General features: G+C 34.4%; 3 protein-coding genes and 1 non-coding gene across 5 annotated transcripts; 1 reads left to right on the forward strand and 3 right to left on the reverse strand.

Moving 5' to 3' along the window:
- Window positions 1–2,763: 2,763 nt before the first annotated feature.
- Window positions 2,764–6,882, reverse strand: LOC137810519 (uncharacterized). Its single transcript, XR_011080912.2, has 3 exons — window positions 6,625–6,882; window positions 3,650–5,301; window positions 2,764–3,234 (listed from the first exon to the last, which is right to left on the reverse strand). It is a non-coding gene; the product is annotated as an uncharacterized LOC137810519 (transcript).
- Window positions 6,883–8,120: 1,238 nt separating this feature from the next.
- Window positions 8,121–10,491, reverse strand: LOC137810518 (MYB-like transcription factor ODO1). Its single transcript, XM_068611848.2, has 2 exons — window positions 9,799–10,491; window positions 8,121–9,214 (listed from the first exon to the last, which is right to left on the reverse strand). Exons 1-2 carry the CDS (start codon window positions 10,353–10,355, stop codon window positions 8,674–8,676), a joined length of 1,098 nt encoding a protein of 365 aa, XP_068467949.1. The 5' UTR covers window positions 10,356–10,491; the 3' UTR covers window positions 8,121–8,673.
- Window positions 10,492–13,212: 2,721 nt separating this feature from the next.
- On the reverse strand, window positions 13,213–14,292 carry LOC137809602 (non-specific lipid transfer protein GPI-anchored 9). Of its 2 annotated transcripts, XM_068610715.2 has the most exons (3): window positions 13,829–14,292; window positions 13,680–13,727; window positions 13,213–13,468 (listed from the first exon to the last, which is right to left on the reverse strand). In XM_068610715.2, exons 1-3 carry the CDS (start codon window positions 14,187–14,189, stop codon window positions 13,374–13,376), a joined length of 504 nt encoding a protein of 167 aa, XP_068466816.1. In that variant the 5' UTR covers window positions 14,190–14,292; the 3' UTR covers window positions 13,213–13,373. The 2 variants fall into 2 exon arrangements, with proteins under 2 accessions (XP_068466816.1, XP_090155515.1); XM_090299389.1 differs by lacking the exon at window positions 13,680–13,727.
- A 3,141-nt stretch (window positions 14,293–17,433) lies between these two features.
- LOC137810520 (dimethylallyl, adenosine tRNA methylthiotransferase) lies at window positions 17,434–19,295 on the forward strand. The gene is made up of 8 exons (XM_068611850.2): window positions 17,434–17,691; window positions 17,780–17,926; window positions 18,008–18,105; window positions 18,190–18,262; window positions 18,350–18,410; window positions 18,496–18,581; window positions 18,662–18,751; window positions 19,065–19,295. Exons 1-8 carry the CDS (start codon window positions 17,581–17,583, stop codon window positions 19,125–19,127), a joined length of 729 nt encoding a protein of 242 aa, XP_068467951.1. The 5' UTR covers window positions 17,434–17,580; the 3' UTR covers window positions 19,128–19,295.
- The last annotated feature ends 5,803 nt before the right edge of the window (window positions 19,296–25,098 follow it).

Below are 25,098 nucleotides of genomic sequence, written 5' to 3' on the forward strand. Positions count from 1 at the left end.
GGAGCATTTTCCCGACCGTGGCATACACGGTCGGTCACGCCGCATATATCTACAGCCAATGCCTCGGTCGGGCAGTCTAGCGCTAGAAAATCTTTATGACTTGAAAGAAATTCATCTAAGTCATCAGAAGACTTAATTTTGCTAGGTATTAGGAGGACGGACGGATCGACCCAATCATAACTTGGGCCATCCGACGACTAACTCGCACTGCCAGATGCAGTACGAGTCAAAGATGAATCTATGTTATTAGAAGACTCAACAAAGGAAGGCATCACTAACCTCAATGATGGACTAAGCGACGAAGTTGACAACTGTGATGGACTCGGCACTCAGAGCAGAAAGCACAAGATTCATAAAGCAAACGCAAAAACCTTAACACTCACAAATGAAGCGCTATTTATAGGCTGAGAAGTGAGAGAAGAAAATCCCGCGATCGTCCAACACCGTTAGATCAAACTCAATCCAACGGTTAAGCGCACTCGGCATACGAAACGACGCAAAATCCTCACCGTTAAACCCATAAAGATGGGACAGCGCCCCCAAACGGCAGCTCTGCCATACGTCACATCTCTGCCACGCATTTAATGGTGCCAGCTATCAAGCACTACCTCGAAAGTCCCATGCGTCTTATACGACTCTTTGGCCATCCATATCCTCGAGCCTGGGGGGCAAGTGTACCGGTCGATACCAGACGAACGAAAGGTTTACGTTAAATGACTTAATTAAATAAAGAACGTGGTTACACGTGGAACGAGCAATTATAACTTCCGCTGAATAAGTCAAGCACGTTCTCTGGAACACTCCCTGGATTTCAGGAAACCACCAAGCACGACCCAGAGACCACTAAGCATGTCTCTAGCCATCAGTTGCTTGGCCCACATGGCCAAGGCCCAAGTCAACCTACTAAAGGGACTTCTGAAAGGGGGAAAAGGTACATTTTTCATAAGATCAGAGAATTCTCATTGAGCACCATCGCTGACTTGAGCGTCAGAGTGCAACCGTAGGTACCCCCACCGGCCGACCGAGGCACGCGAAGAGAGAAGGAAACTTGAAGCATAGGACAGCTAAGAGCGAAGTAAGTATTGTGTATCGACGTGGATCAACATTGCTCAGCCCCCAATATCCATACAGGTACAGTATCTTCTCTATGTTGAGAGTGGAAAGAAAAGATTCTTTGTAGACCCATTCAGGTGGAGCCACCTTAATATAAGTAAAACGTTAATCACCATTACATCTTAATTACAGGATAAATATGGACTATTAACAAAATTCTATTTGAGTGACTACTTATCAAAATAACCAAATTAACATGGCAATTACTTCCTTCACCCGATCAATTGCTTCCTGCACCCAACGAAGTTTTTAAAATTCAACTATGTCCTTGTCTTTGGTGTTTATGGATGGATTTATCCGGAACCCAATATTAATGTTTATGGATAAAAACATCCAGAAGTCATAAAGCTGCTTATGGATGAAAAAATCCAGAAGTCAAGCAGGTGCCTATGGATGACAATATCCGGAACATATAATTGTTATAGATAAAAGCAATACATGGTTTTTTTTAAATGCTCATAACTTAATATCCCAAACCACTGTAAATAACAATACTAAAATCCACATTCAATAATATAGATAAGGTTCAAATGCATCATCATGGATAAAAATATTACATAAAAAAGAATCTTAATACATTATCCCTACATGCTCAATCATTCCTACGTGAATCCTAACATATACAACTCTATCATCAGTCGCTCCTCGTGCTAACATAATGACTGCTTGTATGCCTTCCCAAACATGACTGCCCTCCACGACATCACCATGATTATGTAATGGTTGCAATGTTTGTGTAATTCTACAACAAATACCCTACAAGAATAACACAAATAAATACGTTAATAAAGTTACAAGCATACCAGGATGTTCAGGATGTGACTCCTCAAGATGTGCTCCGTGGCCACGTGCATCTGAGGGTACCAGTAGGGGACGCTCATTATCCTCCGCATGAATCACATATGGATGTGATACAGATCTAAACCAAGACATGTACTCTTCAACGCAAGCGCCTGGATAAGGTGATCTAGCCATACCATTTATGACATAATCAACATAAAGAGAATTCTTCAAAATTCCATGGGGAATTTATGTTTCTGTTGGGATTCTATCAATAAGATGATTATTTTACAACATAATGCAATCAAAGCTTCATTACATTTGTGATGCATTTATGCGCGTTGAAGCATGTATCCTAACACACAATGGTCCCTACGGATGACAATATCCAGAACACATTGTTGTGTTTATGGATGAAATTATCCAGAACCCATATTGGTGCCTATGGATGGATTTATCCGAAACCCAATATTGGTGCCTATGGATAAAAAAATCCGGAAGTCATAGAACTGCTTATGGATGGAAAAATTCCAGAAGTCATACACGTGTCTATGGATGAAAAGATCCGGAAAGTCAAGTAGGTGCCTATGGATGACAATATCCGGAACATATAACGGTTGGGTGCACATATCTCACTTAACCTAATGTCAAATTCATTGAGGGCAATTTAGTCTTTTCTTATTTACAATCGGGTGCCAGTTTGAAATGATCGGGTGCAGGGAGAATCAGCCAATTAGCATTATACTACTTTGGGGGTCCTCTAATACGTTTTACCGCACCAGAAAGGTTGCTTCATTCTTGGTAATAAAGATTAGTATCCGTATACAGTAAATTGTTAAATACAATGAGAAATAACTAAAAGCTGGCTCAGAAATAAACGGCTTTGGAAGTTATATTATACAAAGAAAGTAAAGGTAAAGAGACTGTGGCCGTCATTATTAATCAATTTAATCACTAACTGCATATTCCTATACACAAATTTCATCTAAGGACTTCCTCTACATTGAAGGGGAAGATCGTCCAACCACGAATCATCCATAAGTGGGGGCAAAGATTCTATCTCAGAGGGCCATTCACAGCTACAATCTATTTCATCAAAGATAATGGGTCCAGATTTTGCTTCCCTACGTTGGAAAATGGTTTTTAACCCAAGATTACAATGCACAAAAACCAAATCGCTGAATTTTTCCAGCTTCACTCTGTTTTGGTTTTTGTTATGTATACTTTGGAAAGTACTCCAGTTCCACCTGTACCAAAGGGAGCTACAAGGTTGGCTAAGTATCCTCATTGCAGCTTTCTGAAGCGTGGGGATTTCATAACCATAACTAGTCCACCAGTCGCCTAGACATCCATAATATGAAATAAGCAAAAGCCTTTCAGAAGAACAAAAATGCAAGATGCTTGTTCAAATGAGAAGAGAGAGAAAGTCAGCTCAAGTATAAAAGAGCACATGCTTTCAAAACATTTAATGCCAATCCCCCATGCCCATTATTAAGATACTTCAAAATTCCTCTAGACACGGTATAATACAAGGACTTCAACCAATCTTTTCCCCAAATATCAGTCAAATATACTAGAGCTATAGAACTTTTGACCAAGTTAGTGTAAGAGATTGCAATTATTTTTGGCAGATGCAATTGATATGATGCAACAATATGCGACTAAGGGGAGTGTCAAGGAGAAGTACAACCCATTTCAACAATGACTCATGTGAGATCACAGTGGAAGGTATTTAATTGTTGAACAAGAGCCATACCAGGGGCATTCAGTGTTCTTCCCAAGACAGCAAAGTCAGTCCCAAGTGCACCCTGGGCGTTGATGTAAGTAGGAAGTTCTTTGGTGATTTCCATTTTCTCTTTATCTGTAGTTGCCAACCTGAGCATGGCTTCTTGAAACCCATTCCTCATCCTCAAATCTTTCTTGAAGTTTGGATTGTAAGAAATTCAAGGATTAAGAAATGCAGCTGCTGTATGTAATGATGAATGAAGTTGCATATTCCATCTTCGATCAATTATTTCCCAGATTGGGAGGTATTTCTCTTCGATTCCCTTATAATAGACCTTGATCACAACTTTTGCACTCTCTATTCCTTCATATATATAACCCATAGCAGGCATATCCCCATCAACCATCCTTAGGAATTTAACCAGTGGCTCAGAAACACTCAGCTTCATGCGCATACTTCCAAAATCTATCGAATATAGCAATGACTTAATGGCCTGTGCATCTGGACGTCTGCTATACATGGAAGACAACCATTCTGAATGAGAAAACATTTTCTTTAAATTATCCTCCTGCATCACTATAGATCTCAAGGAAAGGAAATCAGTGACAAATCTAGTAATTTTTGGTCTGATTAATTCCTTTCCACCTGTAAACTTTCTCATTATATTCAGAATCCATGGATGACTATAAATGTACTGTGTGATTGTCTTTGCATCTTCCAGGACTGTGCTTACCCAATCTTGTCTACCAATATCCTCTAACATCTTATCAATACAGTAAGCGACACAAGGAGACCAAAAAATAAACTATACCTCGCTATGAGAAGCCTTCCAGCACTGGCATCTGTCATAACCTGAACAACATTTTCTAAACCAACTTCCAGCACAACTGACTCCAGGAGCTCAAACAAGTAAATACTGTCATCTTCATGACCTGAAACATCAACCGACTTCAAGAACAACGTTCCTTTTGGACATGCAACAGAAAAGACAGCAAGTGATCCGATCCTACCATCAGACCAATTATCACATAAGACTGTGCACCCTGTTTCTTTCCACTCATCCCTGTATTTTTTATAATCATTGTGAATATCAGCTTTCACTTTTTCCAAAAGAGTAGACCTTAATTTCTCATAAGTCGGTGCTTTATACCCTACCCCACACTGAGCTATGGCGTCCACCATCTCCTGATAATACATGGATTTAGCAGCACTTAAAGGAATAGAATTATGGAAGAAAAATATCGCAAGTTTTCTATCAGCATCATCCTGCTTTTGCTTTTTGCCATCATCCACTATTGGCTGGGCACATGGCGAAGGATGTGGAAATAATAAAGATGGACAAGCAATGCCATCCTGTCCACTATACCCATGGCTATGATGCAATCCACCACTAGCAGACGAGCTATTCTGTTGACCATTTGAAATAGCAGCTTGATATGCCTTCTGTTTCTTGGGAGTTTTTGGTTTCTTGGGAGCACTTAATATACTTTGAATATGGTCTCGTACATCAGTTGGAACTTCAGTGCATGGAACAATGTCTTTGTTTTTAATTTGAGCCAAGTGATTCATCCTGTATACACCTCCACTGAATTCCGTTGACAATAATTACATCTGACCTTTTGTTTAGTTGCATCAACCAGGACACAATGTTCCCAACAGGGATCTCTTCCACGAACCATTATCTTAAAATGCACATTGATTCAATAAGATTGTTGTAGAGGTTTGTCACGTTCAAAGAAGCTCAAAATATGTGAAAGAACTAAAAAGTTACTGAAGACAAACCACCACTAAGTAAGCCCAACAAGATGGATGTAGTCAATAAAATTGTCCATGATTAAATGTAGTATATAAAATAATATCAATAAGTAATCAAACGCATTAAACACATAACAAAACAGATTCTTACGATAACCATAACATCTGTCAACCACACAAGTAAACTTCATCTTGCCCTATGATAATCAACAGTAATTTCAGCAGTGCTACAAAATATGGAACCAAAATTACAATAGTCAAACAAAACAAGCAAGCTTCAATGTACTTTATCGTTCAGTAAAGAATAAAGAAGACTATAGGAAGAGAGCAACATCGAGAGAAGAATCATTGATAACAAGCAAATGGAAAGAAGATTAAAAGACATCCAATTGTGTTACAACCAACTGCATGCCTGCTTTAAAGATTGGTCCAAATTAAGAGAACAACTGATCACAAGTGCAATTATTGCATGTTAAATGTGCTCTTGCTTAAACAAATGTGTTAGAATTAAGTGCCCCCACTGAACGGTGAATGTATTATATCTAATTTCAATTCCAGGTTCCAAATTGTTCCATCTCGAGCAAACCTGTCGGATAAATTTGATCCCTGTTTTCCATTCCCATTTGACCTTTCTAAAAGTAACGATTCTCTACTTTTCATTCGCAAGCACTGAATTATAGGATATCTTTGCTATCTTGGAAATAAGATACAGATTTCACGAGATATTCTCAACCTGTAATTGGTGTACATGAGCATGTCAACAACACAACATACTGTGCCTTCTAGCAGTCAAAGGTGAAAGATCTCTAGCTTAGCTATATAAAAATTAGATTATGCATGGTCCAGGATCACATAAACTTAGCAGACAAAAAATGGACTTGGAGTTTCATTACAACAACAAAAATAACAAAGAGACAAAAATAAATTCGCTTTAGCTTGTAAAGATTCAGCATCAACTAGGGTTTCTATAATAATCGTTCAGTTGCAAAATAACTTGAAGGATTAAATTCAATCAATAACTTTGTCTTTCAGTTACCACTCATGATTCATTAATAGGAGACACTTCATTTGACGACAGGTAGAAAAGCACAACATATTGGCCAAAATTGACAAAATCCGTCCACATCAAAAGTTGAAAAAGGAAAAAAAAAACATAAAATTAGGTGTAAATAGATAAAAAAAAAAGTAGAAAGGGGCAATGAAGCACATAGATAAGATAAGATGGTGAATTGATGAAGGAGAAAAACTACCCGGAGGATCTCAATGCTGAGAACACAAAAACAGGGAGAGCTGAGAGGCCTTAGTTGAAGAAACTGAAAGGAAAAAAAATGGTTATATAGGTGTGCAACACTTAGAAGAGTGGGGTACTGGGAAGAATGGAAGGAGAGAAAGTGAATAGAGCGTTTAGATGAAGGTGAAATTACAAAATTTCCAGCATGATTCTTCTTGGGATGATGCATTGACGAAGATGAAAATGGAATAAGTAATTTATCAAAAGCCTATTACGATTAGAATTAAAAAAAAAGTCACGTCAAATTAGATTTTTATAAACTTATGTTTGATCTTTATTAAAGAAAACAGATCTAAGTGTAATGTATTTTATTTTTCTAATCCATTTTTAAAAAAAAGTTGAATTCCCTACTTGTGAACTTATTTAAAATTTTACTTCTTATAAGCTTTTTCAAAAGATAATGAAAAGCACAAAAAGTCAAGGCAAACGTTATCTTATCATATGCAAGTATGACGTCTACTTCCTCCAATCTACGTTTAAAGTAGAATTTTAAATTTTAGTTTTCTTATTTAAAATTTCAATTAATTTAGCTTTATCCCTTTTTTACATAAAATAGAATATTTATAATTCAATTAAAGTATTTTTCACTCTAGACAATCCTACTTGAATAAGATAGCAATATTCAACCTTTTCCAAATGTGAAAAGTGGTTGTAAGAATTGTTGTCATAATTTACTTATGAAAATAAAATAGTCTCTAAAAGGGGTTTTTCCAAGGAGCAAAGTTATATTAATTAAAGTATAAGCAGAAGAGAGGTGTTGAGTGTTGGAATCCAAAGCTGTGGAACAATCCTGGAAGATATGATAAGAGGTGGAATGAAAAAAGGAGTGAGTTGGGCTAATGGTGTTGTTTGCTTTCTAAAATGTTATAATCATTAACTCCACTAACTACTTCACCAGTTTAAGCTAATGGGAGTGCTACCAGGTTCAATCAAAATCTTCCTCAAACTGCAATTTCTTTATCCAATGCTCACATCTTCATTAAGAATACTTGTATTATTTTTATTGCCAAAATGATGACAGAGTGAGTGAATAATGTCATCATCTTATAATTTATTTTGTTTTCACTTTAGATGTGATTCGTTAATATGGGTGTGTGGGTAACATTTTTGTTTTAGAAAACAGTTTGGTGTATGTGTGAAAAGGTGCATAATTAAAGAAATGAAAGTGATGAAATAGCAAAAGGCGAGGAAGAAGAGTGGGCGACAAGGATAGCATATGATAGCATTGAAGCACTCTGGATACATTACAGAAACAAAGTAAAAGGAAAATTAAACCACTCATGTGCATGACAAAACATGCGCTCCACCCTTCTGTTTCTTTAGAATTAAAATGTCAAAAATGTTATTCTGCCATACTGCTGGATTCAATGTTCAAGGAAACTCATCATCATTTTCATCTCCCCAATTTTCTTTTGTCTATCCCAGAAAATGAGAAATTATTGCAGAATTTATAAGCACAATAAAAAGAAGATTTCAACAGTATTTTCAAATTCAACATCTATGTACAATAAGTTACACAACTACAACAAAACCCAGTAGTTGTTAGACTTGTCCCATTTTCTTGTGCCTCCCATACACAAAAGAAATTACATCATTTACAAGAATCCACTTAATGCGGTATTTGGGGATTATGTTGGGAATAATTTGTATGATTGGGTTGGTGACTATCCTCATAAGAGGAAAGGTTTGTAGTCCACCTTCCAGGAGTATTATGTAACACAATATATAGCTAGATAAAATTAAACACCAAGAACCTAAATTCAAGTCCATGCTATTTTGTTAATCCTCTTGTGTCAAACTTTTAACATAACAAAATCATGTTCAAATCTTTTGTGTGTCACATTCTTGACAAATAATCAAGGAGACCTTATATCATTCATTAAGAAAGATATAAACACAAAATTTGAACATGACATGGACACCTGAGGATTTATTCCCATTTTGTCACACATATATTTTTAGCTTGCTCTGTTTCTTAAGGACAACCACTTACTAGATGCAGTGCATTCTAAAGCCCTTTTCTGTCCATGTCTGTAGTTTGCAGTGCATTTGATTCAATCTGGCTGAAACAATTAAAACCAAAATCATGAATACCAAAGTCCTGGCAGTCCAACAACCAAGGACAGTTATCCTCCCACATTGGCAAGCCCATGCCATTATTTTCATTCTCTAATTTAGGTGTGCTGTCCCATAATGTGTCCATAAGAGGGGTTTCATCCAGCCACATGCTGTTCATTAAATACACATCACTGCAAATGCTATTCATCAAAAGGGATTCTTCCCCAGAAGAATTTTCAGCTGGTGATGAGGTGGAATTCTCTTCCCAGTTGAGAGTCACACCATTTTCCTTAACCTGATGGATGTTATCAACTTGTGGCAAATGGTCTGCAGGGGAAGAACTATCATGGGATGAGAGTTGTTTGTTGAGAGGTTCATGAGTAACAGGATCGATACCCATCTTAAGGAGCTTTTTCTTGATGTGGGTGTTCCAGTGATTTTTAATCTCGTTGTCTGTTCTTCCTGGTAACCTGGCAGCAATCTTGGACCACCTGAGACAGACAAACTACAACAATCACTCACTCCTATACCCAACAAAACTGATGAGTTAAGTCCCCACATTGTAAGCCTCTTTCTTAGTCCCAAAGGTAAGTGTACCCGTATCAAACAAACCCTATAGATAGCTTCAAATGAGGAATTATCTCCTAACTAATAACACTACGTCATTATTCCTTACTCAACAATCATCTCCAGCTTATTGACTTTTGCGTGCTATCAATTTATCATATTTTTATCACTTTAAACATTATATACTTTTAAATATATTATAAATAAACTCTTCACACACGCATGCACTATTCACTCTCCTTGTACGTTTTACGTCTGAATACTAATAACTTTGCTTAACTTAGCCAGCTTAGAACATGATTTAAAATGCAAGTACCTTGTTGAACATAGATGCATGTAATGACTTAGGAGTTTAAACTTGTTTGAAGGAGAAAGCAAGCCAAAGCACATGTTGTGGTTGTGAGAAGTTATTAGTAGGTTTTGGTATTTTGAAAATGTAGTTACCTGTGTTACGTAGATATTATATTAGTCGAGATGATAGGGTAGGAGAGGATGTAATATTAAAAACCTGTTGCCAAGACGGGCATGGAGATCAATAACAAGCTGTTCTTCTGCCTGTGTGAGGAGGCCTCTCTTCAAATCAGGCCTTAGATAATTAGTCCAGCGAAGACGACAACTCTTACCACAACGACGAAGGCCAGCAAGCTTGGGAACAGCACGCCAACAGCACTGGCCATTGGTGAGAATGAAGTTTATCAGTTTTTTGTCTTCCTCAGCAGTCCATGGACCTTTCTTCACTCCAAGTTTGTCACAGCAAGGCTGTCTCCCCATACCACTAACAATGCAAACCTTCAAACTAGCTTCTTGTTGAGACGACTCAAAAGTCCCACGCTGAACTTTATATATTAATAAACCGCACTCCTTTTCCTGCTTAATTATTATATCAGATAAAAAAGATGCATCCCAAACAAAACTCAAATAAGAGACACAGAAAAACTGGGGGAATTTGAGGGCCCACCAAGGTGTTGTGAAAGCTATGTGGGAACCAACATGGTATGTTCTCACTGCATAAAATGGGTGATGCTCAAGAATTTGTGACCCAAAGGCAGAGCTACATGTAAGCATCCCAAATGGAAAAAAATGTGTGAAATGATTAATCCTTTTCAATTTTCCTTTGCAAATCCACTTCCCTAATTGCACTCTTACTCCACCCTCTCGTCATCACCACGTCTACGTGTCCTCATTAGCGCTACATTGTGATAGAGTGTGGATCATTGCTAAAATTGTTGGGTCCGCATCTGCAACATAACCGTTTGATGGGATGAAATTGTAGCTATTGGATGTGCTTGAAGGAGACTGATATAACGCACTGCTGCGTGTGAGACAATTAGCTGCTTAGTTTGAAAACTTTAATGTAAAAATACACTGAGAATTTTATGTAGTTAACTTTCCACAGTTTTGTTTTTCTTCTATTTTTCCCATCCTACAAACCAATAATTCCCAACTTCCTTTTCTCTAGCCATCATCAGTGCATACCTGGTGTGGAAAGTTGGAGAGTAGAGACAAATGGAATATGCCTAATCGAAGTATAGAACCATTCCACAAGTCATGACTTTGGTATCTTTTGAAGAATATTTAATAACTTGAGCAACAAAGGATTAAAAACAAATGAAATGCTTTCTGCTTAAGAATGTTTGTGGAAGCTGTGAGAGAATACACTATTAGCAATGGAATGTAGAGTAGTGAATAAAAAATGAAAAGCAAAAGAGCTAGAGCAACCTGAAAATCGAAGAAGGAGTTTGCATGATGGTACATTTATGGAAGAGTGTTGATATATAAAAAGGTTTAATATGAGAAGAAAAAAGGATTTATTTTTCATTTATTTTTCTCTTATTTAACCTTCTGATGTATATATATCTTTTTGATGGAACTATCATGTCACTCTTTAATATAACATTTTATTACATGCCACCTTCTGCTAAGGTTAGGAGTAGTTGCCAACTTCTCTTTTCACTATAAGGTTCATAATTGTTTTAATCCTATAATTGAAAGTTAGATTTTTTTTTTATTGTTTTATTTAGCTTTACGTAATTTCTATATTGATCTATTACATTTTGAACCTGTTTGATAAATATAAAAATTGGATCTAGGTATATAGTAATTTTTTAAAACCGGGAGATATCCATGGTTGAGTTGCAAAGCAAAAATTATCGTGATTTTCTTTTTCATATAAGGTTTAAATTTTGAAAATAATTTTTAAAAAAATGGGACATGTGTGGCATGAATTGATTATCTGTGGGATGGTATTATTTTATATCTTCATTATAAAACATAAAAAAAAAAAAATCAATATCAAGATTATGAATTGGTTCTTATCAGCCATTAAGCATCTAATTATATGAGTTAGGTGAAATGGGTCTGTTGTGTTGTGTACTTGATTTGTCAACTCTTGTTGCCATGGAAGATGCCCATGTGAAATGAGGCCAAACATTAGAGATGGCAGAGAAAAAAATAAAAGGAAGAAAATATATTACTACAATTTTTTTTAAAAGAAATAAAATTTATTTGGTTAAAAAAGTATATAAGAAAAATAAAATTTAAATTTTTTTAGTTTTAAAAATAAAATTTATAGTTATAAGATGGGAAGTATTTTTCCAATTAAAACGGAGAACTTAAATTTTTAAAAAAATATTTAGATTGATTCAAAGAGAGAAAAATTAATTCTTTGCACATCATTATAATCGAGGAAAGCGATTCAACTAGAACAACATATATAACAAATAAATTGAGTACGAATAAACCAACATATTTAAGGTACATGATCATTTTTTCTCCCTCTCTTAATTTACACTTACACACACACAAACAAGTTATTCAATTTATTCCACTAAAATTATTTTTAAATATACTAAATTTCATTAATCTAACTATTGGTATGAGATGTTGCATCATATAGATTAAATTCACATTTTTTTATGTAAATTAAAAATCATTTGATATTCTATCATAGTTGCTTTCACTTTTTTTTATGTATTTCATCTATTCATTTTAATGTAATCCTAACTATGAGGTATGTGCTTATACATCAAGAGCTTCACAAAGATTTACGTTTATAATGAAGATTTAGGTTAGTAAATTTGTATTCTATGAAAAAAGTTATTAAAAGAAACATAAATGAAAAAGCCTTATTCATAGAATAAAATGACCTCAGTGTGTACACATCTTAACTTGTTCCCGCACATGTGCGATTAAATTTTTATTAATGAATTGTGATTGATTTAATCATACACACATTAATTCTATCTTCAGAAATTACCAGATAATTTTGGATTACTATTAGTTCCCATTAATAATGTAAGCATGTGATTATTTTTTTAAATTATAAATCATAAATATGTGTTGTAAAAATATTAATTAGCCACAGATAAGTAAGCATCATGAATTACCCGACAATCCACTGCACAAAACACACACACAGAAAAGTAATTTATATATTATTTTAATTATCATATAAGGAGTTCATGATCTAATTTAAAATTAATTTAAATAAGTCCAACTTTAAAATCAATACTCAATAATTTTAGGACATTTTGAGTAATTTCGACCTAGATGAATCCAACATTTTTTAAAATTATTATATATTAGCAGCAATTATTTTTTCTTACTTATATATATATTATAAACTATATTTTAATTGTAATGATAAACCTCTTTAATTTTATGATTTAATTATACATGATATTAAAATATTTTGTTTAGAAATTGCAACGTTACTAAAAATTTGGATCTTAAACAAGTGGAAGTGAGATTCAAGTAAATGATTTGTTATAAGATTCCAAGTTGGAAAAAGACAAAAATAAAATTACGGTAACCCGTTAAGCAAACATCCCTCCCACACAGAGAATGTCCGTTCTACCACCGTTACATAAACTTATCTATCTACACATTAATTTAAATCAATTTCTTACTAATAAAAGTCTTATTAATAGATTGTGACTAATTTAATTAATGACCAATCTTCTGAACAAGATTTGGTGAAACAAAGGAAATTGTAATTGCAGGAGATACAAGCTATTGACGAACAATGGAAATGAATAATTAATTCCAATGCAGCAAAGTTTTGTGAAGGGAAAATTAATATTTCTAATTAAACACAACGTAAACGCAGAAGAACAGTGCGAAGGAGAGCCCAGTGAATGTAGCTCTGCTTGTGCCTCCTTCATCGCCTCTCGCCATTGCTGCAAAAAGATAAAAATGCAGTATTGAAGAAACAACAAACCATACAAGTATTATATAATATTAAAGATAAATTTTATTAAAAGATATCTTTCAACTTATTTTATAAGATTCATGATCAAGTTTATAAATAACTTATCATTCTATAAAAGGTTATTCAAAAAATAGTTAATCGTGATGAAGTCGTGAAAAAAAAGAATTGAGAATTCTTTCCTGGGGGCGGCGGTGCCAACGACGGAGGCGGAGCCGAAGTGGAAGATGCTGAAATTTTGATAAATAAAATTTGATATGTTGTATAATATGAATTGATTCACGCCAAATAAAATATTAAGAGAGAAATTATGAATGCAGTAATAAAGGACCTTTGCAGGTGGTGGTTTTGAAGTTGACGCCGCATAATTGAAGAAGATGGATAGCCTGAGAGGCAGTGATACCTAAACCTTCAAATATTCCAGGAGTTGATGCAATTTGGCAGAAACATGACTTCTGGGTTGCGTTTATTTCTTTGATTGGATTGCAGCAAGTTTGGGGTGGTTTAGTGGAGTTCATAAAATAAAGACATGGAGATAGCTGCTTCCAGCATTCTGGCATATTTTGTCCATTCGCAAACTCAATTACAGTCATGCCCAACACCAACACAATCACCCAACTCCTCATCATCAACCACTCCTTCATTTTCTTCTTCTTCTTCTTCTTCTTCTTCTTCTTCTTAATTATCATCATGTTCTTTCTACTTTCATAAATACCTTCAAATCCATCATTGCCTCGCTGGACTCCCCGTTTTCAATTCCCTAATCACAAGACGAGATCCCACGTCCTCGCTTAATGCTTAATTAAACACAACAAAATTGTCTCATAACTTGTCAATTTTAATATTGGGATTTTATCGTTTGAAAATGACACAAAAACAAATTATAATAAGATTCCAAACGTTTTCAACTTAATATTGTGAGGTAGGTTGAATAATGTAGCCTACTATGAAACTTAAAAAATGAATGGTTCAGTACGAGCCCGAAATAAAACAAAAAATTATTCTCTCCTTGATTCCTGGCAACCCTTCATATCTATACAACTTTTTGCCTAACCAACCTAATTACACTATAAAAATGGTACTTGACCTTTGATCATCTTGAAGGTTTCGAACACAAATTCAAAAATATTACTGTAGTACATTGATTCATCTGCTTCAAATGAAATTTTTAAGGCAGTATCTATTCTTTGAGTGCATGGTTGCTTGGTGGGGTTGAGGAGGAGACTAGCATCCATTTGTTTTTTTAGTGTAGATTTGCTTGGTTATTGTAGAACCATTGTTGTGCGTGCTCAGCGTGTTTTACAACGTTCCATTGTTAAATTTTGTTCAGGTTGAGCAACACGCGTCTGATTCGGTGAATGAGGTTTGGGGTGTTGTTTGGATCGCAGTAATCAATGAAGTTTGGAAGCATAGAAACATGGTTATTTTTAATGGGGGAGTAGTGGATGTTCTGGAAGCTTTTACTTTGATTCAATTAAAGACTTGGTCATGGATTACATTCAAATCACACTTTCTTAATTTTTCTTTTTCTGATTAGTGCATAGATACGTTGATTTGTATGAGAATGATCTCACGTATCCATTCAAGCTGTTTGATGTCTTCCTCTGGGTTATCTAGAAGAGTTTTGTTTTAACAGATTTTGGAATAAGTCTTGTAATAAAGGTTATGGATGAGTTCTTCCATAAGGTTGAATCTCTCTAAAGTGATTAGTATTTTTTTATTATTTATTGTAGATAAAAAAATAAAGTTATTGTAGTATTTGACTAATTGTTCCTATAATGGGAAACATATTCTGAATCACTGAGATCAGGGTGGGACAAATCAAATTCAACTTTCAATCTCTCTCTACAGATATTGAATCGCACTTCAACAACTGTATCCTCTATAAGCTTGTGTGTAATTTATTCTTTTGGCTCACTCAAAATCGTTCCGAAAAACGATTCTTCACGATTTCCAAACAGATGAGTAAAGGGGATGGAACAAATAACTAACTAAAACTAGCTAGGAAGAGACAAAAAAAATGATGAGTGAATCCATGTAAAAAAAGAAAAAAAAAGGAGTTAATTGGCACAAAATGTTCCCACAAAAGTGTGGGTGCAATTTGTGAAAACACAGGAAGGTGACGTGATTCACTTGCTACGAATTATTTGGTAGATTTTTTTTATAAATAAATTGAAATAAAAATGAACTTTTTATTATAAGCTTAAAAAATAACTTGAGAATTTTGATTTTTAGAGAAGTGAAACGAGAAAAGCTGTATAACTATTAAATGCATAAACTCTTGTTGTTTTTAGCTTTTCATAAAATTCTCCATAATTTAGTTTCTCCAAAAAATGGCTTTTACTCTCTATTCATAAACTAATTGTATTTTTTTTATTTATAAGTATATATAAAAATATTAAATTCTATATTTTTTCCCTCTATATTAAATACTAAAGGAACCCCGCAACCACTGTGAACGGGTCCACGAACCTACATTCGACCAAATAGACAAGTGGTTTTTGCTTCCTGCCATGTGGTTTTTCTTCTTGCGGCCAATAAATTTGAATCTGCATTTTATAAATTGACGGGAAATGATCAAGTTTTTAAATAAAAGTGGGGAGTGCAAACTAAAATGTATTCTTGATTTTATATTATGAAATACATTTTCGAATTTTGTTTTCGGAATATTTTTCTGGATTAGATTTTTGGAACAACTTTTTGACACTCTTTCTAAAATATGTTTTTAGATTTTCATTTTTTAAATTTTATTTTCAGCAATATATTATTTTTATTTTGGTAGAATGAGATTTTAGTTTTTCAATTCTATTCCAAAATTTTATTTCTATTTTGGATTTCTTTTTTCAAAATGTATTTTCCAATTTCAGAATTTTAATTTCAAAATGAAGGACAATTATGGAGTTCCAAATTTATTGGGTGCAGGAAGCAATATCCTAGATAAGTGTATTTTATTGACCAACAATATATATGGCTGCTTCTTTCTGCATCTCCATACCTTCTTCTTGTGTCACCCCATAAATTTTTGTATTCCAAAATATCTTTTATTAATATTATAGATTACATAATTTGGAAGTCTTTTCTATACACAAGATTAGCTTTAGCTTTTAGACTAGGTAATCCAGAAACCTTTTTTTCAGATGTGTGATTAGCTTCCGGATTACATAATTCGGAAGTCTTTTATGAATATGAGATTGACTTTTGGATTATGTAATCCAGAATATATCCAGATTACATAACACATAAGCTTATTTCAAATCCAAAAAAGAGTTCCAGATTTTATAAATCTAAAGAATCCAAAAATATCTTCCGAATTATGTATGGGATGACAAAAAAAAAATGATAAAACGATATTTTTACATTTAATATGGGGTGGCAGAAGAAGGTATGGAGGTCTAAGAAGAATGAGTCAATATATAGGCTGCTTCTTCCTGCACCTCCATACCTTCTTGTGCCACCCCCATAAATTTTTCTTATTCCAAAAATACCCTTTTCAATATTCTGGATTATATAATCCGGAAGTCATTTTTTAGATTCAAAATTAGCTTCCGGATTATGTAATCCGGAAGTCTTTTGTGATTAGCTTCCGGATTACATAATCCAGAAGTCTTTTCTATACATAATCCGGAAGTCTTTTTTTCCGATGTGTTATTAGCTTTCAGATTACATAATCCGGAAGTCTTTTATAAATATGAAATTGACTTTCGAATTATGTAATCCGGAATTTATCCGGATTAAATAATCCATAGGCTTATTATTTCAAATCAAAGGGGTGAAAAAAAAGGATAAAATGGTATTTTCATATTTAGTATGGGGTGGCACAGGAAGGTATGGAGGTGTAGGAAGAAAGAGTCCAATATATATTGTGGGTGCGAAATGGCCCAGTCCATTCTGGAAAACCCAACAGAAAAGCTTGTGCAAAAAAAAAAAACACAAGGGCAGGGTGGAACAAACGAAATCACAGAGCTATCCGAATTTCCAAAGTTGTAAAGGATAAAGCAAATTTGATTTGGAAGGGAAGGAAGTTGCAGTTGCAAGGTGGAGAGTTTATTGAGAGAGAGAGAGAGACGTGCAGGTTCAATCTCAATGGCCACGCTTAGCTTTGGCATCGCTACCACAAGTGTGAGTGCTGCCGCTGGTTATCGTAGGAGAAGCAACAGCAGGTGGCGCACACCCACAATTTTGTCCGTTGGATGGGTAACTAACCAAACCAAACTACTTCTCTTATGTCTTATGTCTTATGGTCTTGTCTCGCAACTTGTGTTTGACAATTTGCTGCGCGAAGGACCCCGAAGGCGTGCTTGGCCGACCCCAAACCGGCCACCTCGCCAGGCTCGAGTTTCGAAGACGCCTCGAGAGAGACTCGGAAGCACGCGAAGCCTTCGAACGTCAAGTTCAGGAAGACAAAGAACGCCGTCAAACCCTTCGACAAGTATTTCTCCTTCGTGTTCCTTTTTTTATTATCTATTTCTTGCATTATTCATTCGTTTGTTCTTCTTTTTTCATTTCTCAGTCCCGTATTGTGCCCGATACTCCCGAAGAGCTCATTGAATACCTCCTTGACACTGAAGCTCAGGAGATTGAGTTTGAGATTGCAAGAATGAGACCACGGTTCCTACTTTATCTTTAACCCTTTCTTTCCTTTTAATTTAATTCAAATCAGTTTCTAATGACCCATTTATGTTGACTCTGCAGATTGGATGAGGGATTCTTTGCACAACTGAAGTTCGAGTTAGGACAACTTCGATTCGCGGTTAAGAAAACAGAGGTACCAAGTGTTTTTTGGCTCCTTAAAGTATTTGAGCTGAGCAAAACATGGGTGTATCTGCTTATTTTACACCGATTGTTTCTGCAGCACATGGAAGAAAGACAGATTGAACTGGAGGCTCTAGAGAAAGCCATACAGGAAGGAATAGGTTTGTTAATTATAAAAAAAGAGATAGTTTGGGAATTTGCCAAAGATATAATAAGCTCATTCCTTGTTCCTATCTCGTAATACAGAAGCCTATGATAAGATGCAAGGTGAACTCATAAAAGCCAGGGCAAACCTAACCAAAATATTGACATCAAAGGATGTAAAAGCAACTGTAGGTCTTGTTCGTATCTCTCTTTTTAAGTTTGTTGGTTTTGTTTAAGTTGTGCTCACTCTAATTTGTCTTCAATGCAGTTGCTGGATATGGTTGAAAAGAATGAACTTAATAGATCTTTGTTGGCACTTCTAGATGAAAACATAGCAAATGCACATAGGGGTAACCAGGTACGCATAGATTTCGGAATGTTTTCCATTTGTTTGTAGAAACTGCGAGTGGAATTGCCAATATTGAGTCAAAATAATCGCAGTATCACTCTCTTGTATTGTATGTAATGTAACAAATATGGCAGGACCCTTCTTGCAACATTTTGATTCCACATGACTAGAAAAATAAGATTAAAAGCTCTCAACTGGTAGTTGTCTATTAATGGACTTAAGATTGCGGGAACACGATTTTTTTGTTGAATAATGAACTATACAATCAAACCTGTGGTGCGTTTGTAATGAAAACTTTTGCATGTTAATTTCCTTGTTGCAGAAACAGGCTGCAGAATACATGGAGAAGCTCCGGGGGTCTGTTATTAGGTACATTACAGTTTAGTGCATATAGTACATTTCTTCCCACTTTTCTATTAATTTTTGTGAAAATTGTACTGTTGATAAATGTATCAAATAAAAGAAATACTAAAGAACTGAGATGTTGCGGTAGCAACTGTAATATCTGAACTAAGAAATTGTAAATTTTGAAATACGGCCTGTGTTTCTTTCACTGAATTTTTTATGAAAATTGCTTATGCCACTAGCTTGAAGGATGGATGAACCAATTGTACTTGGTGTGAATAAAATGGGTTTACATTGGCAACTTACAATTAGTACTATGTGAAATTTGATCATTAACATAGGGGTACAATTTGATCATTAAGTCCATTTATTTACACTACCCATTGAATGCTACTTCATAATAAACTGTCAATGTTAGTGAGATGAGATGAAACTGCTGATCAAAACAGAAGCATCCAAAATTACAATGTATTCTTATTGGCCAACTACATTATCACACTGGCACCTCAAGAAGGCATATTGTGCTTATAATTTTAATTTTAATTTTTTTCATGGGATACAACTTTGAAAACCCGCATTACAAGTAAACTAGCGGAAACAAGGAAACAAGGGCGCCGTACGTCTATTTGCATTTTCCTTTTTTCCCAACTTTTACTATAATAGAAATTTCACATATATACTAAAATAATTTTAGAGAAGTCGAAAAAAAGTAATATGTAAAAGAAAAATAATGAATTGATTAATCAACTTTTTTTTTCTTCTCTGGTTTGAGTTTCTCTTATTTTTCAAGCTTTTTCTTTTCTTTCACTAGTGGTTTTGGGATCGGAGAATGTGATGATGTTCACGTTAAGATTATGATTCACTTGATGGTAGATATAAAAAGATTTATGATTTTATCAAAGAATAAAGTTGTTTGAAATTGAGTGGAGAGAGTCATTGGAAATTGAGTGATTGGAAATTAAAGTTATTTTATTTGATATGTGAGATTTTGTTTAGGAACTCATTAAGGGTGAGAATATGTTATTTTTTTTTCTGTTATTGTCTAAAAATAAGAAATTAAAATAAGAGTGAGGAGTTAGTTTGTATATAAAAATTGTCCCATAACATTAATTTAAAAAATTAAAAATAATTTTATTTTTTAAATAATTCATATGAAATGATAAAATACTCAGTTTTACTAATAAAATGAAATATATTAAATAAGGGAATAATCAATCAAGTATATCAAAAAATGTTATAAAAAACAATCATCTTTATATATAGCTATAAATTACTTCTATATAAACTTATTGGTTAAAAGGCTGGTTAACCAATTTTTATTTATTAAACCTCTCTTAAATTTATAATTTTTAAATTATCAAAAGTATAATTTTAAATTTGTTTTACAACATTTATTTTTGAAACTTTGTAATTTTTTAAAATATTATTTTTATGGATGGATTGGATATACATTAAAAAAATTGGTTAATAAATGTATTGAATCGGAATTTTATTAAATAGATTTAGTTTATCAAAATAAAAAAAAAAATGATGTTTTTATTCCATCCGTTAAAAAAATTATTCCATTCATTCGTTCCACCTTAATGAGAATAACAACATGGTTTCCAAATAGAAATGAGCGCAGGAATAGTTTCTATTATGTGTCTTGATACTGTTGTTCTATTCTTTGGTGAAAGTTATATTAAATCAAATCATCAACATTCTAGAATTCATTTTCGTATTTTACTCTTAATTAAACTTGAAGTTAATAACTTTAATTTATGATTTAGACGAAGTTGCCATTTATAATAAGATTTAAAAAATTTCTAAAAAAAATCTCTTAAAATTTGATTATGCATTTGACATTTTATTTAAGAAATTAACGGTTATGAAATGTAATATGCATACTAACAATCAATATTGTTATGATTTCTATAAAAAATAATAAATTTATCATCCGAGAAAGTTTGTGATGCACTAGTTATTTTAAATAATAAAATTTTATGAGTTGCAAAAAACGTATTAAAAATGTAAAATTGATAAAGAATATATTTAACATCAAACCATCTTGTCATCCGGTAAAGAACCTTCCTTAGTGGTACAAATAATTAGTGTACAGACTGATTGGAATCCAATGTGGCTATATTTCATTAGATAATTAAAAGTTTAAAAAGAAAAAAAAAAGTAGACAAATAAATGAAAAACAAGTGGAGTATTCACAAAACCTTTTCGGCAGTGCTGTACAGTATGTATAATATTTGCAGGACACATGGCATGAATAAATGCTGACTAAAACCTATTAGCTGAATTTTAATTTTAAAATAAAAAGTAGAATCTTTGACGGAAATCCGTAAGGGTGGCAAAGCGGACCAGTCCGCCCCGCATTGGTCCGTCCCGTGCTTGGCACGCAAAAATGCGAGTTGAGTTGGCTCGTTAGGTAAAGTTATTGTGGGCTAGAATTCTCGATCCGCTCCGCATAAGAGCTGGTCCGCGGGTTTGCAGGCCAGCCCGCGTTTTTTTTAAAAAAATTAAATATTTTTTTTTACATTTTGTTCTTAAAAAATTGTTAAATTAAACCTATATATTTGTTACTATCAAACCTAATTTTTTTTTCTTCATTTTCAAACATACTCAAACATCAAAACATTAAACATTAAGATAAATATCAAATATTACTATTCTTCCACCTCCAAAACATTAAAAATACATAATTCCAAAACATTAAACATAAACGTTAATTCAAAAACATTAAACATAAACATTTGTGTTGTGTTTCTTTCTTTGAAATTTTGTGAAAACCTAATTACGTTGTCCTGCTGCTAAGTGTCAATTTTTTTTTTTGCGGATTAGCGGGCCAGCCCGCCCCACCCCACCCCGCTGCTAGCCCGTGCGGGCTGCGGGCTAATGCGGGGCGGCATATGCGGGGTTACGGGTTGAAAAGGTCAGCCCGCCCCGCATTTTATACCAGCGGGCCGTGGACCGACCCGCACGGCCTGCCCTGGTGCGACGAGAGTTTTGTAAATTTTTGAATTCATATTTTCTTAATATTTTATTAAAAACAAATGTTCACATTAACTGCTGAAATGAAATGAATTGAAGTGTTGGAGATTCCATAAAGATTAGAGTCTTTTACAGTATATATGATGGCATTTTCATGTGTTCTTCTTGAATCAAAGTAGAAAATAAGGTGCGGAAGCAATGGGTGAGTGAAACAAAGCCCTCCTAGGAGTTGTGTTGGCTTTGAAGGTGCATGATGAGTGTGGTGTTTGAGTGGTTCGGCCAGCTCAAGGGAGAAAGGTGAAAGGATTGAAGTTTATAGCCTAGATTTCTAGGAGAAGTAAAGCTAGTGCACAAAAATGGCAGCATAACAATACTCTATTAAACTTGAAAATACAAGGTGTAGGCTCCTCCTTTTATAGGCTAAGGAGGACCATAATGCAACCCTAATGCTAGCCAAATGAAATGTAAATGTGAAGCACATAGATGCACATGGCACATGGGTGCACAAATGAGCACATGGGGAGGAGTGTGTCTAGTTTTTATGCTCACCCCCTCCATGGGCTTTCTAGACCGGCCTTGGTAAATTTAGAGGTTTTTTTAGAAACTCTAAGTTTACCTAGGTTGGTGTTTTAGGTGCCAAAATTAATTCTAAGAAAATTACAAATAAAGTTCCTATGCTAATTTTGACAAGAAATTAAAGTCTACTCTACACTAGAGTTTATGGCATTTGAACATGTAAAAGAACGTCTTCTTGGATCCTCTTGGCCATAACTCTATGGTTGGCCCAAATCTACCCTTTGGTGGGCTTGCATGTGGGCTTGTGCTTGGGCCTCTTCCATCATCCCCTCCCTCTTGAAAAGGATTTGTCCTCAAATCCATTGCTTCTTCTTCTTCATGGCTAGGGGAATGGATGTGGCTGGATGGTGTCCATCATCTCCTCCTTCTTGAGAAGATCTATCCTCAGATCTACAGACTTGATCTCGGATAGCAACCTTTTGCTTCGCCAAAGCTTGTCCTCCTGGATCAAACGTCCACCTATAGAAATAATCAAATAAGGCATAGGTGTTAGTTTGCAAATTAATTTTACTAGGTTGCCATTTTTGTTTTTCTTTTGGTTTTGGCAACCTTGGACAAAGTTTCTCTTTTAATGGTTGTGTGTGGTCTCTAATCATCTTATGTATTTTAAAATGTTCATTTGTGGTTACTTTCTCTTTAGGCATAAATCCTATAGAAGATGGTAACAACTTAAAAGGAGAAAGATGATAGAACCCACACATAACTTTAAAAGTAGAAATATAAGTAGTTTTGTGAACTACTTTATGGTATGTTTGCTTACCTCTAGAGTTGTGTGTGCACTTCATGATTATTCTAGGCATAGTAGAAAGAGCTAGATTTTCAAATATATTTTGACCATGCGTTTGAGGATGATAAGAATTTAAAGTGTGCAATTTAGTTGCAAGTTTTCCAAAGGAAATCCTCAAATCATGGTTTGCGAAATTTGGAACTCTATTCAACACTATGCTTGAAGATAAACCATGAAGATGTATCACTTCTCTAGAGAAGAGTTTATCCATAACCATGAAGATTGAATCACAACCTTTTGTTGTCCTAGGGAGTTTTAATAGGAAATTTATATCTTCCCAAGGATCATTTGCAAAAGGTGAAGGAGTATAGAGTTTATGAGACATTGCCTTGGGCGTATTTTGAAAACAAGAATTGTACCTAAGGTAATGTCTTTGAACTTCTTTTCTCATGGGGGACAAAAGTTTTCCTTTTAAAAGCTCTAGAGTTTTGTCAACTCTAATTTGTCCCATGAGTTCTCCTTCATGAAGACTTTTTCTCTTATGTGTAAGGATAGTCTCGTTGTGACAACCATTGTTTATAAGGATTTGTAAACTTTGCAATGGTTGTCTCAATAAGACATGACAAGTTTCTTTAGGCACTACTTCACATAAAAAATTGTTTTTGTAGATGCTTATAAAAAATTTGACATTCACTTGGTGATATCCTAGCACATATGAGAAATAATCTATTTCATTTTTATCTATGCAAGCTTCTTTTAAAGACTCTTCTTTTTCACTTAGGCTTGCAAGTGTTCCTTTACAAAAGGTAAGGCTTTGAGGTTGTTCAACAAGACACATATTTTCAAAGGTATTTTTAAATCTTTGGTCTTGTTGAATGACCTTGTGGGAAGGAACACTCTTCTCCCACGCCTTTTGTTCTTCAAGGGTCTTCTCATGCTTTTCTTTTTCTTCTTTTTCTTTAGCTTCCCTTTCGACTTCCCCTCTATTCTTTTGTATTTTTCTTTCCTTTCTTTCTTTATGGGAAGCAAACAATTTTTCTACCCTCATTTCCCAATCTAGGCAAGCTTCTATATTTTCTTTTCCATGGAATTGGGGTTGGTCTACCCTAACCTCTCTTGGGTTTTCTTGTTCTTTTCTATCTCCTCTATGTCTTCTAGGGGGTGCTTGATAATAATCATTTACTCTAATGCTTCCCTCCCCAAAAGAATCATGATCTTTAGAGATATATGCATGAGAAGGTAATTTTTTTAGAATGTGAGACTTCTCATCCTTTGCTTTAGTCAAAACATTAAGTTTAGTCTCACTCTCCAATTGTCTATATGCAATTGATTGCACAGTTTGTGAAACTTCTTTCAAAAGAGTTTTTAAAGATTTTAATTCACTTCCAATAGACTTTGTAGAATGAGAAGAAGAAGACATGGCTAAAGCTTTGTGTATATAGGTGTTTTACTTTGAGAAAGTTTAGGAAAGTTAAAGAAGGTAGTTTTCCAGGTAAGGGAGGTGAGTCACAAAGGACTACTTAAATACCAAGCCTTTTCCTTGCCAAAAACTATCCTCCAATATCTTCACACAAGACTTTCTCTTAGTGAAACACTTAGAACACAAATAAGTTGAGAAATCAATTTTTTTTTCAATGCAAGAAAACAATGTATGCTAACTAATTAACAAAGCTAGACGGTTTTAACAAAGCTTAAAACAACCACACATACAAAGCGTTACTAACTAAGC

This window comes from Phaseolus vulgaris, chromosome 2, assembly GCF_051622355.1.
Source record: "Phaseolus vulgaris cultivar YP4 chromosome 2, ASM5162235v1, whole genome shotgun sequence".
Taxonomy (NCBI): Eukaryota; Viridiplantae; Streptophyta; class Magnoliopsida; order Fabales; family Fabaceae; genus Phaseolus; species Phaseolus vulgaris.

Coding starts and splice junctions, on each gene's coding strand:
- LOC137809602 (XM_068610715.2), bottom strand. CDS start 14,189: ATGATGATAATTAAGAAGAAGAAGAAGAAGAAGAAGAAGAAGAAGAAA. Junction 13,728..13,828: donor CAAAACCACCACCTGCAAAG/GTCCTTTATTAC, acceptor TCAAAATTTCAG/CATCTTCCACTTCGGCTCCG. Junction 13,469..13,679: donor GTTGGCACCGCCGCCCCCAG/GAAAGAATTCTC, acceptor ATCTTTTTGCAG/CAATGGCGAGAGGCGATGAA.
- LOC137810520 (XM_068611850.2), top strand. CDS start 17,581: ATGGCCACGCTTAGCTTTGGCATCGCTACCACAAGTGTGAGTGCTGCC. Junction 17,692..17,779: donor CAATTTTGTCCGTTGGATGG/GTAACTAACCAA, acceptor TGCTGCGCGAAG/GACCCCGAAGGCGTGCTTGG. Junction 18,263..18,349: donor TCGCGGTTAAGAAAACAGAG/GTACCAAGTGTT, acceptor TTGTTTCTGCAG/CACATGGAAGAAAGACAGAT.
- LOC137810518 (XM_068611848.2), bottom strand. CDS start 10,355: ATGCTTACATGTAGCTCTGCCTTTGGGTCACAAATTCTTGAGCATCAC. Junction 9,215..9,798: donor CATGCCCGTCTTGGCAACAG/GTTTTTAATATT, acceptor TGTCTGTCTCAG/GTGGTCCAAGATTGCTGCCA.